Source organism: Chelonoidis abingdonii, chromosome 24 (genome assembly GCF_003597395.2).
Source record: "Chelonoidis abingdonii isolate Lonesome George chromosome 24, CheloAbing_2.0, whole genome shotgun sequence".
NCBI classification, from domain to species: Eukaryota; Metazoa; Chordata; order Testudines; family Testudinidae; genus Chelonoidis; species Chelonoidis abingdonii.
This window is the reverse complement of record NC_133792.1, coordinates 2,629,359-2,647,899: the sequence shown is the minus strand read 5'-3', so window position 1 is coordinate 2,647,899 and position 18,541 is coordinate 2,629,359. Positions and strand designations below refer to the sequence as shown.

At 46.1% G+C, this 18,541-nt stretch overlaps 1 protein-coding gene across 6 annotated transcripts in view; it reads right to left on the bottom strand.

Moving 5' to 3' along the window:
- The window catches only part of RABL6 (RAB, member RAS oncogene family like 6), a 108,556-nt gene that overhangs the window by 51,176 nt on the left and 38,839 nt on the right, over nucleotides 1–18,541 (bottom strand). For 3 of the 6 annotated variants that reach the window (XM_075060516.1, XM_032770793.2, XM_075060517.1), the window contains 5 exons: nucleotides 17,752–17,843; nucleotides 14,851–14,991; nucleotides 13,443–13,548; nucleotides 12,828–12,878; nucleotides 3,621–3,724 (listed from right to left, as the gene is read on the bottom strand). In XM_075060516.1, the coding sequence (XP_074916617.1) occupies nucleotides 3,621–3,724; nucleotides 12,828–12,878; nucleotides 13,443–13,548; nucleotides 14,851–14,991; nucleotides 17,752–17,843 (494 nt within the window). The remainder of the gene's footprint in view (nucleotides 1–3,620; nucleotides 3,725–12,827; nucleotides 12,879–13,442; nucleotides 13,549–14,850; nucleotides 14,992–17,751; nucleotides 17,844–18,541) is intronic. The other 3 variants (XM_075060519.1, XM_032770798.2, XM_032770796.2) reach the window with 1 other exon arrangement.

Below are 18,541 nucleotides of genomic sequence, written 5' to 3'. Positions count from 1 at the left end.
GGCATTACTTGCCCTTGGTGAATCCATGTTGACCATTCTCAATCACCTTCCTCTCCAAGTGCTTCAAAATGGATTCCTTGAGAACCTGCTCCATGATTTTTCTGGGGACTGAGGTGAGGCTGTAGTTCCCGAGGTTCTCCTCCTTCCCTTTCTAAAGATGGACACTGTATTTGCCTTTTTCCAATCATCCGGGACCTCTCCAGATCGCCACGAGTTTTCAAAGACAACGGCCAGTGGCTCTGCCATCACATCAGCCAATTCCCTTAGCACCTTTGGATGCACTAGATCTGGCCCCATGGACTTGTGCACGCCCAGCTTTTCTAAATAGTCCTTAACCTGTTCTTTCACCGCTGAGGGCTGCTCTGCTCCTCCCCATACTGCGCTGACCAGGACAGCAGTGCGGGAGCTGACCTTAACTGTGAAGACCGAGGCAAAAAAAAACATTGAGTGCTTCAGCTTTTTCCACCACATATGCAAGGGTCCTACACTTTCCTGACATTTTTCTTGTTGCTAACATACCTGTCAAAACTCTTCTTGTTACCCTTCACTGGGTAACTGGGTTACTGGGGTTACTCTGGATTTACACCCGTATCAATGAGAGCAGAGTTTGGCTAGCTACATATAAAAATTTGATTTACTTGCTAATCCAGAATCATAGTAAGAGATTGTTTTACTTTTAGTATTTTATTCACATAAGGAATCACCAAAAGAACCCTGCTGAGCAGTCCCAATTATTGGTTAAAACATTTCAAAGTCATGTTAAGTACAATTACACAGGTAAAGGGTAGTCAGTGTGGGCCCTTCTTGGCTGTTGAGAGGCAGCACTGTCTCATCAGTATGGCACCCCATACCACCCGAGTGCAGTTATTCTACCTGGCCAGGCAGCATTACTGACTACGAACATTCGGGATACTGAGCAAAAAAGGGCCTCTGTATTTTCAGTGGCCGCCAACTGTTTGGAAAAGGGAATGGCAAAGGTGTTGATACACAGACTGAGTGGTTGTCTAGATTCATGGAGTTTCTGCAAGTGTCTGTGGCTTCTACTGAAGTGATTTTTCAACTTCCTACCACAAGATATTAGAAGATTGTAAACAAACCTGGCAGCTCTTTGGGGCACCGATCATCTTTTTTGTCTGTCCACACAGCACCCAATACAATGGGGACCTGGTCTGGGGCCAAGGCTTTTAGGTGCTACCACAACACAAATAATTAATACTAGTTTTCGGTGAAAGGCAATATCCCTACAGCTCCTGTTGCCATGACACTGGAGTACTCTCTCTAGCCCTGGAAACACACCAGTTATAAAATACAGCAGGATGCTTGCTCCCTCTAGACTGATACCAGTTATGGACCGAGCACACAGACCCCACCCTCAAAAAAACAGGGAAGGAACTGGTAGCACAGACACCACAAATGAGTCCTTCGAGCATGGACAATACCATAGCTTCTGCCCAGAAGAAAACAATATCTGCAGTGGCTAAGTGGGTCTCATTCAGCATCACTGGTTTTCCCTATAGCGATCTGTCTTGCTTTGAGCTGGGGGCTTGTCATAAACAGATAGCTAAGGATTACTGTCTCTTTCACCTGTAAAGTGTTAACAAACAGTGATCTGCAACACCTGACCAGAGGACCAATCAGGAAACAAGATACTTTCAAACCTCGGTGGAGGGAAGCCTTTGTTTGTGGTTTTTGGCTTTTGCTTTGTTCTCTCTGAGTCCTGGAAGGGACTAGACGTGCAACCAGGTTTCTTGCCAATCTCCCTGCTACAGTCTCTTATATATTCAGAATAGTGAGTATTAAGTAGAAAGGCGGTTATAGTCTTTTAATTGTTTTTCTTATTGGGGCAGATTTTTTTTTTGATGTAGTTTGCTGGAGGTGTTAAATTGCATTTGCTGGCGGGGAGGCTTTTCTCCTCTGGTGTCTATAAGCTGAGAAAGACCTGTATGTTTCCATCTTGTATGTAGCAGAGATTCTTAATTTTTTCTTATTAAAACACGTTCTTTTAAAGACCTGTTTTATTTTTCCCCAGTTGGAGGCTCTAAGGGAATTGAGTCTGTACTACAGAAGAAAGAAGGAGGGGGAGGAATCCCTTGTTAGATTCAACGGAGCTTGAATCTGCATGGCCCTGGGTGAGTGGAGCCTCTGTTTTAAGTTCAGAGTTTGAATCCCAGTTATCTTCCAGGGTAACCCAGGGAGGGAAAGCCTAGGAGAGGCACTAGTGAGGGAAAGAGTTTACTTTCCTTGTATTAGGATCCAGGGAGTCTGGATCTTGGGGGTCCCCAGGGAAGGTTTTGGGGAGACCAGAGTTTATCAGGCACTCAGAGTGCTGATTGGTGGCAGCGTATCAGATCTAAGCTAGTAATTAAGCTTAGAGGAATTCATGCTAGTACCTCATTTTTGGACTCTAAGGTTCAGATTGAGGAAAGAATACTATGACAGGGCTGGACTAGATGATCTCCTGAGGTCCCTTCCAAGCCCTATGATTCTATGATAGGAATGCAGTATTTGGGAAATACTGTTTTACGTGTATATAGTTGCCTTTTAGCTGAGTGACTCAAGGTGCTTTACGAACAAAAACAAAAAACACTGACCAAGGTTATGTAACTTAGAGCTTGATTCTATTTTGAAATGCAACTGTAATATGGCATGGTGGAGGGTAGTTATGGTTTCCATGATTACCAAATAAATCTGCTTATTTTACGAGAGATTTTTTCTGACTACCAGTGCTTCAAATTCATTCCAGAACCTGAAAGCCAAGCTGTGTTTTGTCTGGCTTGCACATTACCACAATAAATACCCTGCAATTGGAAGTTATTGAACACAACTGTTGATAACGCCCACATCTGAACAGAATGCAACTCATTCTCCAGAGCTGTACTGGCTCTACAAGGCTAACAGTGGAAACTCACTACAAGCAGGGAATTAAGTGGATGCACACACTGAAATATGACCACATTTTAATAAGCTTCTAGAACTACTGAAGAGATCAACAAAAAAATATCCTAGTGTCTCAAAGACTAAATGAAAGCAAAAGTGATTAGCCAGAAGACAGGAACAACAAGCTTACTGCCAAAAGAATGTGACTGTTTCCCTGCTGAAGCACTAGAGAGCACTGTGAGCATTCCCTTCCACCATTAGAGGCTGTGACATACTCCTCTATAATCCTTGTATCATGTGCCTCATTACCGCTCTGCCATTTCATCTTACCCAGCTCCACCTCCATTTCTCTCCCCTCCTGTAGGTCACATGTCTGAAGGGAATCCAAAGAACAAGCTTTGCATTGGAGAATCTCCTACACCTCTACCCCAATATAACGCTGTCCTCGGGAGCCAAAAAAATCTTATTGCGTTATAGGTGAAACCACGTTATATCGAACTTGCTTTGATCTGCCAGAATGCGCAGCCCCGTCCCCCGCCGGAGTGCTGCTTTACCGCGTTCTATCCGTATTCATGTTATATCGGGGTAGAGGTGCATTTTACATGAGAAATGAAATATCCAAACAAATACTAAATGATATCCATTGGATCGCTCATGGTTGATGTAAAGTGTAGTGCTGCCCAACAGACAAGAGCTACATAGATTCCAGCAAACAGGTTAGAAAGGAGGGCTCAATGACATACATTTCGTAGTTTTGGTCCTCTGTCTCCTGCTGCACTGAGAGCTCTTCCAACGTCGCATCAATATCTAGCTGATTCGTCTCCAGCTGCCGTAGCAATGTCTCCCTCTGAAGAAAGGAAAATAAAACAGAAGTCTGAGCAGGAAAGGTCACTGTACGAGATATCTGGGAGTTTGCCGGTACAGAGAGATCTTGTAGCAGCACTAATGTCACCACTCTACCCATCATAATGAATTAAACAGCAGCTAGGGCCCCCAGCAAAGTGTTCAACTTAAATAAAGGAATACAACGGAAAGCCGAGGGGCAGAAACAAGGTGTTCATTCTGAAAGTCAGCATCCTCTGTTGCAAGGATGAGTGTGTGTCACAAACAGCGCTGTGCGTAGGAAAGTGCTGTTCACAAAGCAGCACTGTAATAGGCTACAGAGCAATAATATAAGAATTTCAAATAAAGAATTGCTTACAAGTCCCTTTGTGAAAGAATATACAAAATTATGCACCTCAGTGATATCAGTACTTTGCACCAACACTGTTTGCAGATTCTCTGGATACAGGAACGCTTCATTATCACCATTAGGCAGTGTTCAGCTAGTGCAGTGAGTCACACATTTGCTTTTTAATGGGTCTTAAGTCAGTCATCCAGCTGGATGACTAGAAAAGAACGATGCTCCTATTAGTGCACAGATGCACTGAAGATTCTGACACCAAGAAATTCATTTCCCTTTACAGCAGACATAATGGCTGCTTAAGAGAAGACTCATTTCTAAGCCATCCCAGCACCTATCTACCTGGCCTTTCTTCTTTATAGCCAGGGCCCTATGTAATCTGCAGCCAAGCAATTTGCCACAGAACTGTGATTTGGAATCAAACCTCAGATTTTAGAAAGCTATGTTTCTAGTCAACATGGTTGTTAAAATAACCCTGTAAACACAAATTGAATGTAAACCAGTGTGCCCAACTCTGAAATTTTACTTAGAGTCACAATATTTGATATTTTATCTAGTCATACCCCCTCCCCCTCCCCGAATCAAATTATTTAAGAATTTCAGCTTTCATTAAAAAAATAAAAAAAATAAAGAGAGTGTCTAGCCCTCAGGGTTGCAGAAGAGAGATTGAAACTATGACCTCAAGAACCAGAGGGCAAAGAAAAAAGAACCCAACATTTATGTATTTAAAATTCTTACGATTTTTAAGTCAGTCATGAATTTCAGCACCTGGTTCATGTGTTTCCACTGTTTGAGGGAGGCAATATTAGACAAACCAATGCAGTGTTGTCTTCCTGAATGTGGACAGCCTAAGGCCGTGTCTAAACTAGCAAGCTTACAGCTGAATGGATGCAGCTGTGCTGCCGTGAGATCACTCATGAAGTCGCTTCGTGCCAGCAGGACAGAGCTCTCCAGTCGACATAATAAAACCACCTCCACGAGCGGCAGTAGCTGCTCTCCCAGAGATACAGCGTATGCACACTACCACTTTTGCGGGCGAAACTTATGTTGCTCAGGGGGGTGTTTTTTCACACCCGAGCGACATAAGTTACGCCAACAACAGTGGTATAGGATCATAGACTCTCAGGGTTGGAAGGGACCTCAGCAGATCATCTAGTCCAACCTCCTGCTCAAAGCAGGGCCAATCCCTAGACAGATTTTTACCCCAAATCCCTAAATGGCCCCTCAAGGATTGAACTCAACCCTGGGTTTAGCATGATATGGCCTGAGACAATGGCTCAGAGGGGCGAACAGCCCTACTTAACCCAGGGGTTTCTTAGCTCCGAAACAGAAAGACAACACTTTAAAATGTCATTAACTATTTCACTGCTGACTTCTTAGAAGAAACATCTTGCTAATGTGCTTGGTGAACAATCCCAGACTGCCAATGCAAGGCTTAAAGTCTCAACTGTCCCATACCCAAATGCTAAAACCTTCAGCTTCTGACTCCATACCATATGGGAAAATCCACCATCAGCAGCCTGCTTGCCTTCCCTCACAAACAAAATCAACCAAAAGCACCCCACACTGGGCTAGGTTTTGATAGTGACTGTTCAAACATGGGCTTCATCCATAATACACACGATTGGAATGTTGGTGTGGGTAGGTACAGCTTGCTCAGGAAGGACAGATGGGGAAAAAGGGAGGAGGTGTTGCCTTTATATATTAAAAATGTACACACTTGGACTGAGGTAGAGATGGACATAGGAGACGGAAGTGTTGAGAGAGTCTCTGGGTTAGGCTAAAAGGAGGAGTAAAAAACAAGAGTGATGTCATGCTAGGAGTCTACTACAGGCCATCTAACCAGGTGGAAGAGGCTTTTTTAAACAATTAACAAAATCATCCAAAGCCCAAGATTTGGTGGTGATGGGGGACTTCAACTATCCAGATATATGTTGGGAAAATAACACAGCGGGGCACAGACCATCCAATAAGTTCTTGGACCGCATGGTAGACAATTTTTTATTTCAGAAGGTTGAAAAAGCTACTGGGGGGGAAGCTGTTCTACACTTGATTTTAACAAATAGGGAGGAACTCATTGAGAATTTGCAAATTAGAAAGGGCAGCTTGGGTGAAAGGTATTCCTGAAATCAGGTTCACAATTCTAAGGGAAGGGTGTAGAAGGGTACAGCAAATAGAGACAATGGATTTCAGGAAGGCAGTTTTGGTAAGCTCAGAGAGTGACAGGTAGGTCCATGGCGAATCAAAACTGAAGGGAAAAAACAACTGAGGAGAGTGGCAGTTTTTCAAAGGACATATTAAGGGCCCAAAGCAAGGTATTCCGCTGTGGTAGGAAAGAGAGAAATACCGGGAAAATATCAGGTTGGCTTAACCAGGAGATCTTGCATGATTCTTAAAAATAAAAGGAGGCCACATAAAAATGGAAACTAGGACAGATTACAAAGGTGAATATAGGCAACACAGGAATGCAGGGGCAAGATTAGAAAGAGCAAAGGACACAAAATAGCTCAAACTAGTTACAGGAATAAAGTGGAAACAGAAGACTATCGATCATTACATTTAAGCAGAGGAAAACAAGACAGGGTAGGCCACTGCTCAGTGAGGAGGAGAAACAGTAACAGAACTTGGAAATGGCAGGAGATGCTAATGACTTCCTTGTATTTTGGTTCTTTCACCCGAGAAAGTCTGAAGGAATGCCTAACACAGTGAATGCTAATGGATGGGGGGTAGGTTTAGAAGATAAAATAAAAAAAACAAAGTAAAATATCACGTAGAAAAGTTAGACGCCTGCAAGTCACCAGGGCCTGATGGAAGCATCGTAGAATTATCAGCAGCTGAACAGAGGAAGTATCTGAGCCTCTTAGCTATTATCGGGAAAGTCGTGGGAGAGGGAGAATTCCAGAAAGACTGGAAGGGTAAATATAGGGCCTATTTATAAAAGGAATAAAAAACAACCCAGGAAACTACAAACCAGTTTAGTTTAATTCTGTGTCAGGGAAGATAATGGAGCAGAATTAAGGAAATCATCTGCAAATACTTGGAAGGGTGTAAGGTGATAGGCCAATAGCCAGCTAGATTTGTAAGAACAAATCGTGTCTTCAAACCATCTGATAGCTTTTCTTTGATAGGATAACGAGTTTGGTGGATAAGGAGAGAAGCGGTGATGTGTGTAACCTAGACTTGGTTAAGGCATTTCGATACAGGCTCACGATTGATATTTTATTCAATAAACTAGGCAAATACAACTTAGATGGGGCTACTTATAAGGTGAAGTGCATTACCGTCGCTGGTAACTTGTACTCAGAGATATATTAATGGCTCCCCAATCCTGCTGGAAGTATAACAAGTTGGGGTTCCAACAGGTCTGTTTTGGGACCGACTTCTGTTCTATTTCATCAACGCCTTAGATATTGGCATAGAAATTACCACGTTATTTAGTTTGCAGATGATACCAAACTGGTAGGACTGCAACTGCTTTGGTGGATAGGATCATAATCAAAAATAGGGACCACATGGAGAAATGGTCTGAGGTAAACAGATGGAAGTTTTAACAGGAATACCAAATGCAAGGCTCCACTTAGGAAGAAACGCTTGTTCACACATACAGATGAAGAGACTGTCTAGGAAGGAGTACAGCCAGAAAGGATCTAGGGGTTTACAATGGGACCACAAGCTAAATATGATGTCGACAGTGTGATGCGTTGCAAAAAAAGCAAAACGTGATTCTGGGATGCATACAAGGTGTGTTGTAACAAGACACGAGAAGTATTCTATCCGCTCTACTCTGTGCTGGTTAGCCTCAGCTGGAGTTTGTGTCAGTTCTGCTGGGCACTGCATTTCAAGAAAGGAGGTGGAGAAACGGAGAGGGTCCAGAGAGCAGCAAGAATGATTAGAGGTCTAGAGACATGACCTTATGAGGAAGGCTGAAGAATTGGGTTTGTTTAGTTTGGAAAGAGAACTGAGAGGGGACTGACAGCAGTTTTCAGGTATCTTAAAAGGTTGTCACATCAGGAGGAGGGAGAAAACTTGTTCACCTTAGCTTCTAAGGACATAGAGCAGAGCAATGGGCTTAAACTGCAGCAAGGAGGTTGTAGGTTGGACATTAGAAAAGTTCCAACCTGTCAGAGTGGTTACACACTGGAATAAATTGCCTAGGGAGGTTGTGGAATCTCCATCTCCGGAGATATTTAAGAGTAGGTTAGATAAATGTCTATCAGGGATGATCTAGACAGTATTTGGCCCTGCCATGAGGGCAGGGGACTTGACTTGATGACCTCTCGAGGTCCCTTCCAGTCCTAGAGTCTATGAATCTATGAATTTGAAGCATGAAAAGAGGGGGGAGGTAGAAAGATGTCCCAAGTTTTACCCTGAACTGTGAAGTCGTTTTAATAATTCCCTAACTTTCAACATTCCTTCAAGTTGTCTGCTATGAGAACGAACTCAGGTTTATTTTTAATAATCCATAGGCTATCTTTACTTCACATATTAGAACAGCGTGGGGAAAGTTGCATCATTCACTGCAGGACATTCTCTAATAGCCTAAAATGCAAGCGAGTGTAGTCTACAGACCAAAAACCTAGTGAGAAGGCAAACGTTTTGTGAACAGTGGAATCTGGTCACCAGCACACATGCTGCTGTTGCACAGAGACACACACACTAAACCAGGGGTCTCAAACTCAAATGACCATGAGGGCCACATGAGGACTAGTACATTGGCCCGAGGGCCACATTACTGACAGCTCCCCACTCCCCCTGTCCTCGGCCCTGCCCCCACTCCACCCCTTCCATGAGGCCCTACTCCCTGCCCCACCTCTTCCCTGCCCCCATTCCAACCCTTTCCCTGAAATCCCCACCCCAACTCTGCCCCCTTCCTGCCCCCAGAGGATGCAGGAGGAGTGTGGCAGGGGCTCAGGGCAGGGAGTTGGGCTGTGGGGTGCAGGAGGGATGAGAGGTGCAGCAAGGGGTAGAGGTGCAGGGTTCAGCACAGGGTCAGGGTGCAGCAGGGGCACGGGGTGCAGCACATGGTCAGGGTGCAGCAGGGGGCTCAGGGCAATGGGTTGCTGCAGGAGGGGTGTGGCAGGGGTCGGGGTGGAGGATGTGGCAAGGGGCTCAGGGCAGGGGGTTCAACTACAGGAGGGGCTCAGGGGGTGGGCTCCAGGCCGGCGCGCACTCAGGGCAGGGCAGGCTCCCTGCCTGCCTGCCCCCTGCGCTGCTACGGGAAGCGGCTGGAACATGGGGGAGCAAGGGCACAGGGGTGTGTTGCTGTTGCTTCAGACACCGTCCCCAGCATCTCCCATTGGCCGGGAATGGGGAACTGCGGCCAATGGGAGCTGCTGGGGGCGATGCCTGAAGCAACAGCAACCCACACCCCTGCACCCCTCTTCCCCCACCTTCTTTCCGCTTCCCGAAGCAGCGCGGGGGCAGGGCAGGCAGGGAGCCTGGGGGACTGAATTGTTTTCTGGAGTTAATCAGTCCTGCTCATGGCAGGCAGCTGATAGATAAGTGAGGAGACTGGGCTGCTGGAGGGGACTTGCTTTATATTCAGAGTACGAGTTTCATCCTCCGCTCTCTTGATACAAAATTCAGGAGTAAGATGAAGACAGGGAAGAATAATTTAAGACTAATCCACACCACCACGTACCAGACTGGAAGAACACTGGTCCTGTGAGAGAGAGAGCGCAACCTGGGATGAGATACAATTAACTAATCCACCAAGAGCTGTGGGAGGTTATGTTTAGATACATGACAAAACAAGTCACTATTAGGCAGAATGGCTGACTAAACTATTTGCCTTTTGCACTTGAGAGATTTCCTCTCCTTTACCCTTACTTTGTAAGGCAGAGAAAGGGCAGTTAATTTTTTTTGGAGACTTTGAGTCTCTCTGAAAGCAAGGACAGCATCACCATGGGCTAGGTCTAGTGCACACTCATCACATGCTGTTCTCCAACGTGTTACACTTCCTCTCTTTAGTGACCCACAAGGGCCCACTCCTGCTCCCACTGAATCCAAAAGCAAGACTCCCATTAGCACAGCAGGAGAAGGCAGAGACTTGCAGTGACTGAGCCACATAATTTAGTCATTTGTTTTGGAACGGTTCCAACCTTTCCCAAGAGACCAGTTACAAATACAGCTGACAAAGGAAACACTCACTGTGTGGTCTCTGAGCTTTGGGACAGGAAGTGTGGCATTCAAAACCCTGCATATATTTGTGAGAGGTAGCTGGAGAGCATGTCAGTGGCCTGACAGACTCTGACAAGCACTGAGAAACAAATTCAGGGCTGAGGAAAGTGAAATTCCAAGTACCTTCGTAAGGTGGCATCAACTGGAGTATGCCCATCTTAGCCTTTTAATGACAGGGAGAGGTCAAAATTGATCAGCTGCAGGCTTTTAGTGCAGGATCCAAGATCTCTGCATGCATTTTTACCAAACAATGATGCAAGTGTGTATGCCAATCAAAGTCCTGCCTCTAGCCCAGTGTTTCTCAAACTGGGGTCGCCGCTTGTGCAGGCAAAGCCCCTGGCGGGCAGGGCTGGTTTGTTTACCTGCCCCATCCGCAGGTCTGGTTGATCGCAGCTCCCACTGGCCGCAGTTCGCTGCTCCAGGCCAATGGGGGCTGCTGGAAGCAGTGGCCAGTAAGTCCCTCGGCCCGCGCCGCTTCCAGCAGCCCCATTGGCCTGGAGCAGCAAACCACGGCCAGTGGGAGCCGCAATCGGCTAGACCTGCAGAAGGGGCAAGTAAACAAGCCAGCCTGGCCCACCAGGGGCTGTCCCTACACAAGCAGTGGCCCCAGTTTGAGAAACACTGCTCTAGCCCTCGTGACAGAGCAGGATCCTGCTTGAATCCTCTCCCACCCTCAGTGTGGAGCTAACAGCTGAGACAGAGAGTCTAGAGTAGCTGGTAAAACATTAACTTGTTTCACCTCTTCATACATTAACTCTGGATTTGTGTTTCAGGTATTGCTGCAGCCAACTGCACCCAGCACCACACTCAGTGAACTGTACTGGATGACATCTCTAGTGAATAGAGGAGACTCAGAATGCAAGTAGGTCGTCTCAAGCTGTCACGGAGTCACCAGGCGATGCTCTGGAACAGCTCCCCACAAAGCCAGTCAGGACTTTGGGGAGCCTCCTCCCCCTTGGAGCAGACTTGTTCAGGGCAAGAAGCTCACACATCTTCACCTCCTGGGTCTCTCTTGGAGCATTCAGCTCCTCTGCCCCTCCGTGCGCTTCCCAACAGCAAGTCCGCCCAGTGGGTCTGGGGAAGGCCACGGGTCCTGGACCCCCACGTTTTCAGTCATGATGTGACTCTTCAGCCAGCCAGTAAAACTATGAGGTTTATTCGAGGACAAGGAACAGGGGCTAAAGACAGGCTTGTAACAGGAAACGGACCCCTCGACCGGGTCCATTTCGGGGGGGGGGGGGGGCCGGTGGGAGTGAGCCAGACCCCCCACGTCTGCACTTCCCTCCTGTCCCGCAGCAGCTCTAGACTAACACACCCCTCCCAGCCCTTCCTCCTGGGCCAGGAGGTCACCTGATCTCTATCTCCAACACCTTCAATTGGCACCTTTGCAGAGGGGCCCAGGCCATCAGTTGCTAGGAGACAGAGTGCCAGGCATTTAGGTGCACTGGCCCTTTGCTCTGCCGCAATCACGCAATCACACACCCGTATCCCACCACCTAGATATTAAGAACTGCATAGGGGACACTGAGGCACCAACACAGTATTCAGAGCAACATTAAGAACATTCCCAGTTTGTCACACAAGCACATCACCCATCTGAGCAATGGCTACTCAATCTTAGCCCTACAGGGACTCTGACTAAATCACATTCTGTGAGCTTCCATGTAAACAGACATTAATTGCCTCTTGGTTCGGTTCAGTTACTTTATTATACTGGATTGTTTAAAGATTGTTATTAAGCAACCTTATTTGCTTTAATTCTCAGTTACATAAATCACGTACATTAAGTTTGCTTTTTCTCAGCATATGTAAATGAAAAGTCCCTTAAGATCCCCTCTCACTAAAGCAGCTGTTAAGCACAGACAAAGCTATGAAAAACTTGAGCACTTTCTGGTAATGCCTCCATTTAAGACAATCATTCCACATATTGACAGGGAAGAGTATCGTTATGAACTGTGATCAGAAGCCCAGTGAGGCTGGCAGAAAGTTCGTGCTGGTGCTCCAGATCTACCTGAGGAGAAACGGGAGACCTGTAAGACTGCATCTCCAGCAGTAATGTGGGAACAGGTTATTCTGAGTGGGTTTTGGAAGGATGGCACTTTATTGTAGAAACTGAGGCTACCAACCTCAAATATCTGTACCACCAGACTGCAGCTTTAGGGATTTGGACATTCTCTACTGAGTGCAGAGATGAGTGCAAGTGTCAGATTTATACAGCTTCTCCTGGGAGAATTTACTATCTAGCTGGATTTCACTGTGTTTTTATATCAAGGTCTCTTTCTTTGCTGTGTTTGCTTTACCGACCACTGAATTGATGACAGACATTAACTGAGCTTTAGTCAGTCTAGACTAGCATTTGAGCTATGTTTATTCTTCTAGATACATATATGTACGCAAAATGTGTTCTTTAAAGTGAATGTAGTGCTGATGAAAGATGCTAGAGTATGATCTGAAGTCCTCTGACCATGGAGAGGGTACAGCAGTAGCAGTGCCACCAGACCACACATTTCCCCTCACAATGCCATCAGGACCACAGTCCCTGTGGGATACAAGATATTTCACCCACCATGGCCTATTCAGTCCTTGCCTCTCTGATGAGACTGCCAACAAGGGGGAGAGATTTCCAAGATGCAGGTACCTGTCCAAAGGAATCAGACAGACCACTGAACAACCATCTCAGAGTCAAGATCAGTGGCTACCACCAAAGTGGGCTTAATTTCAATTGATAATCAGGACACAAACAACTCTTCATACACCCCGTAAGCCATTCAGTTCGCTGGTGGACATTTTCTTAATTGAGTTTTAATTACTTGGTCACGTAAGAAAAGTTTGTATATTAGCAAAAATACACGTGTATGTAACAGTTTAGATACCATTTTGACTTGGTGGCCTATTAACACTGCAAGGTACATATTTATTCCTGCGCATCCTGTTCATTGCGCGGTACTGACCCTTGGAACCTTTATACATTGATAAGAGTATGCTTAGGTAAATAAGGAAGAGCACGCACTTCACCAGCAGTGACACGTTGCAATCATGGGAAACAAAATGGCCAGTCACGTTTGTTAACAACACTCTCCCGAAAGCAACAATCTGTCCAGGCTCCTTTGACAACTGAAAAGCAGAACATCACAGAAAAAGGATCCCCACGAGTTCCTTGGAAAGGGTAGTTCTCCCCACCATGTAAATCCCAGACTCTTACCTGCAGTTGCAAGAATGGGATGTTGAAGAATTTGTGCAGGTACTTGAGGCCAAAACTGTTCTTCATGGAAGATTCAGCATAGCGAAAATAAGACGAGCCAGGAGGTCTGTTCCCAATCAGATGAGTAGAGAAAAGAAAATTACACAGAGACCGACTGACTACACACACAGCAGAGGCACGTGCTGACTTCTATCCCATGAGCAATCCTCATCTCCCAGGCAAATCTTCAACCCCAAGACTTGGGCTGACAGTTCATCCTGCTGGGGGCTCATTATTTTGCTTACAGCTCATAAGGAGCCAAATTAACTCTTTCACCCTTTAGAAGGCTGATAGGGAAAGGCTTGCATGCAGCTGTTGTGCTATCGTGTCATGCAACTGACAGTACGAACTGCTCTGCTGGGACACTAGGTCAATGTTTTACTGAATCAAGTATTTCACAGCTGTACAAGTCTGTTTCTTACAGCATGTTTTTATTTCTAATACTATAAACAGACCTAAATGAAGCTATTAAAAACCTCAGCACTGGGCATTAAACTTACATTAAATTCACCTTGGATAATGGTGTGTATAACATGTATAAACGTGGCTGTAAAAGAACTGGTACGAAGCCATTCTTTGTGATGGATTCCATTTCTACATGTCTGATGTACGCATGAGTGAGTGAGAGACTTTGCAAGAAAACCTGTACACAAAAAAGCTTTTGTAAAAACCACTCTCAGAAGGAGAAAGGCAGGATGAGATCGACTCCTGCCCAACAAGGGCAACAGCTATAATTAAAGAGAGAGCTCGGGGACAGATTCAAAGAAATGCCAGAGTACAGGCTTGGCAGGCAGCTGGGAGAACACAGCCTGGAAGTGATCAGGATCTGTATGTAGTCTTGCAGTGGGGATGCTCAATCTCTAGGGTGTGGGAGAGAGGGAGAAAAAGCTAGGGGCACTATGCTGGTTTCGGAGCATGGGTGTTCATGGAACAGTTGCGGGGGGGGGGGGGGGGAATGTAACATTCAAAATCTTTCAGCAAGAAAAAAAAAAGATACCCGAAAGGAAGGGCTGAAGTACAATTCCATTTGGACAGGGCTGTTCTGAAAGGCCTGCACCACAGGGACTCCCTGCTATTCACTGGCTCTAGAAACTGAGAATTCCCCCCATCGCTCCCCAGTGCAGGCCTTTTACGTTCGGTAAGAACACCATAGAGTGAGTAGAAAGCCCAGTATAAAGCGACAATATACAGGGATATCAAACCCAACCTGATGAGAAGGGGTTTGGATGACCAGGGAAGGGAGCAATTCAATGGTGCACACATGTCTGCAAGAGAACAGCAATGCTGTTAATTGGCGCTGGATTGCATGGAAAAGAAGGGGTGGAGTGCTGCTCTCCCAGAAAGCCAGTATGGTGCCAGCCCTGTTTACCTGTTCAGATTATCAATGAACGCCCGCATGTCATCTGGCAGGATGACCCTGTGCTCTCCCATATCACGGTAATTCCCAAGCACACACACTGGAACATGGGTGGGCACTTTAGGAAGCTCCCTCAATATGTAGTTAAATGTCCTTTACCAAATAAAAGGTGAAACAAACAATTAGTGTGAGCACACTTGATGGGTTAGTTGTTCTCTTAGCAATATTACTGCATTTACAGCTTACATGCACACAATGGAAACTAGCACATAGAAAAGTTGCAAAGCAAACAGAAAAATCAAAAATACAAATCTCACATGTGAGTTTCCTGAGGCCCACCTACAGACAACACTGAGACACTTTCTGAGGTAATATTGTTATTTCACAGAGATTCATTCAGAAGCAAAACAGTCCAACTACCTCAGGCCTGTACCTTGAGCAGGGACCAACATAAAACATTCTAGGAGAAGGCTACACTCTGCACTGCTGCGTGAGGATAGGGAGAATATTCTCCTCACCCTGTTGGTGATTGGGATTATGCCCTTATTTTCATCAAAGCTAGTACAAGTTACTCCAGGGGGAATTCTGCACCCCTGTGCGCAGGAGGAAAACATGTCCCCACTGCAGATTTCTTTGCTTCCCTGCAGAAAGTGACAGGGAAGCTGCACTGGGGCTGGGGTGGGGGTGGGGCTGGGAATGCCCATGGGTGTAGCTTGGAGGGGCACTGCCCCCAAAACAGAGGCAAAGTATGTGGGGGGGGCACACGGAGTCATGTGCCCGTGCCCACCCACCCGCCTTAATTTCTGTGAGCACAGAGCTGCCTGGATGCTGCTTCCTGAGTCCTAGTGCTGGTTGTGCTAGCCTTCTGAGTGCTGGGATCCATCCTGTTTTCTGTACAATAGTGAGTGCCCATGGTGGGGAAGGTCAAGGGGGGGCATGACAAGGCTAGAGGAAAGAGGCAGTGGGAAAGGAGAGGGATAAGAGAGGGGAGAGGGTGGGGTATGGGGAAGTAGGGAAGGGTGAGAGGATGGGGAAGCAGGAGTGGGGGGGAAGCAGGAGCCCAATATGTGGCATCCCCTCAGCAGCAGCTGCAGTTGGGGCTCCCCCATTAAGTAGGTACATTGAACCCCCACCCAATAGTGTACACACAGCCCCGGACCACCCTGATGAGCCCCTCAGACACCCACCCCACTGAGCACCAACCAACTGCACCCCAACCCCACCTCCCTCACATCCAGACCACCCCCTGCTAAGTCCAAACCCTGTTCACCTGGACTGCCCTGCAAAGTCCCATTGCCCCTGCACCTGAAACCCCCCAACAAACCCCAGTGTATTCAGATCCCCACATTGAGCCACCCACACCCAGACTCGCCCCCACAGAACCCTCTTCCCCACACTAAGCCCTTCTACACTTGGATCCCGCTAGGCTGAGCCTGCCTGTCTACCCACACCTGGTGTGCCCGGTGCAGAGGCCAGGTTGTTTCTGAAACAGGGTTGGCTCTTGCACTGTGTTATAGTCAGGTGTGGCTTTACTGCCAAGTCCCTGTTTGAGGATGGGGGAGGCTGCAGGATGATCTCCCACCTCAGTGCAACCAGTGGCCTGTGCACCTCATTGCTAGGCTGGAGCCTCCACATTTATTTATTGACAAATAAATTTGCAGAATTTTAAAATATTGTACTCAGAATTAATTTTTTGGTGCAGAAAACCCTCAGGAATAGGAAGTGCAATTCTTATACATAGAATCAGCAAGCGTGCTAAGCTATTTGCCTTGACAATTATCTGTGGTAGTGAGTTCCACAGGTTACATGCTACATATAGAAATATTTCCTTTGATCCACTTCAGGTTTATCATTTTAACTGAGGGCTCTCCTTGTCTTGTCCTACTAAGGAAATTGTGTTTAAGTATCCCTGTCTTGCAGACATACAAGCCAGTACATACTGTACCAATACAGAGAGTCTAAAGTTGCATGATCTATATCCCAGTGTCTAGACAGGTTGATCTATTATACTGATGAGCAAGATGGCTTTAGCGCCTGTCCTTCATTTACTTTGAAGTGCTGGAGTGTAGAAGTCTGCCAAGAGTTCTAATGAAATTAAAGAGCACACCAAAGCACACTGCATCTGGAGGTGAGGCCTACAGAAGAGAGTTCCAGCAATGGATAACCCTCTCCCATTAGGGCTTCATGTATTTCTGCCCGTAGGGTTCATGGCACCTTTTCAGCCAAAGGACAGCAATTCTCCCTTGTAAGCTGAAGGCGCCAGTGGTAGTAGTTTGGGCCAATCAATGCCCCTGACACACCAGGACTACTCTGTTTTCCCCTTCCCAAGTTCCTGCCATCCCTGCACTCCTCACTTTCACCTTCCCTTCCCATCCCTGCTTCCATGTTTCCTCTCCCTTAGCAGAGGGGATAAAAAGAGCCCAACAAATGAAGTCCCAAGCTGTGCCCACAGAGCACCTACAAACCCACATTTCCCTATTGCCCTTGGGCTTTCTTCCATGTTCCCAGCTTTCATCTCTCCCATTAGATATTATGCCTACACTTGAGATTGGAAGGTCCTTGGAGCAGGCACTTTGTCATCTACCTTCGGAGGTGCTCAGCATACTCTGGGTGCTGGACGAATAACGTTTGCAAAAGGCATTTTCTAATTGTTTCCCTTAGTCTGCTGCACAGTGGGGATTACAGATCAGTGGACATGGAGGGAGACAGCTAGTTTAGAACAGATCTAAATTGTGTTTTACAGGGAAATAGATTAAAAACAGGCCAGAACATAATGCAAAATTATTTTAGGTGCCAGGAACTTGTTTCAGCTCATTGGACTTTTGTGTGTCTAGAAATCACAGGATCTAAAAATCATTTGTTTTGATTAAACAAGCAAGACTCAAGCTGCCTATATCACTGCTCCTCTCTTACCACTGCTTGGTGATGTCGAACATCATCACTACTCCATTGCAGTTTTTATACACATCAAGAAACTCCGCATCCAGAGCCATCTCTGACTCTGCCTGGAAACAGAAGACACAAACTGTAAATACTTCAGCTCTTACAGCTTCAGACTTGTATGAAAAACAACTGGTCTAATGAAGAATCCCAAAGTTTCCAGTGGGAGTATTCCCAAACAAAAGAGCACCACTCGATTTCACAACATCACTACAACAAGGCTTCTCCAACAGTTCACTGTTTACACCGCCTGAATATGCAGGATCTGAGAGCTGCCAGTGTTCTTTGAAAAGCCATGTGTTTGATTAAAGAAAGCAGGAGTATTTTAGCACTTGCAATCTCATTCTCCTCTCCAGCCCATCACCCCAGATCCCCTCTTGACAAGCTGATTCCATAGACAGCTACAGGGTACAAAAGGCAAAACATATCTAGAGTAAAGCAACTCCCTTTCTTGTTCCTTTCCAAACCTGAATGTTTGCTGTGCTGTGCACTGCTGATCTGTATAGCCAGAGAGTGTCTTCTGCTGCACCTCCCTCCCCTCTGTAGTGAGACTGGCATTTTCTAGCAGCAGTATTGATTATCATCAATAGTACATTTTACCGCATTAAGATTGTTTTCAAAATTCAGTATTTGCCATCCTAATTGCAAATTTGCAGGGTCTCATTACAGTCTTGTACCTACAGCATGGCTACATTTTAATGTGAAGTTACCCTCCACTCTAATGGCACAGCAGCTATATGATTTGCTTTCATACATAGCTTTA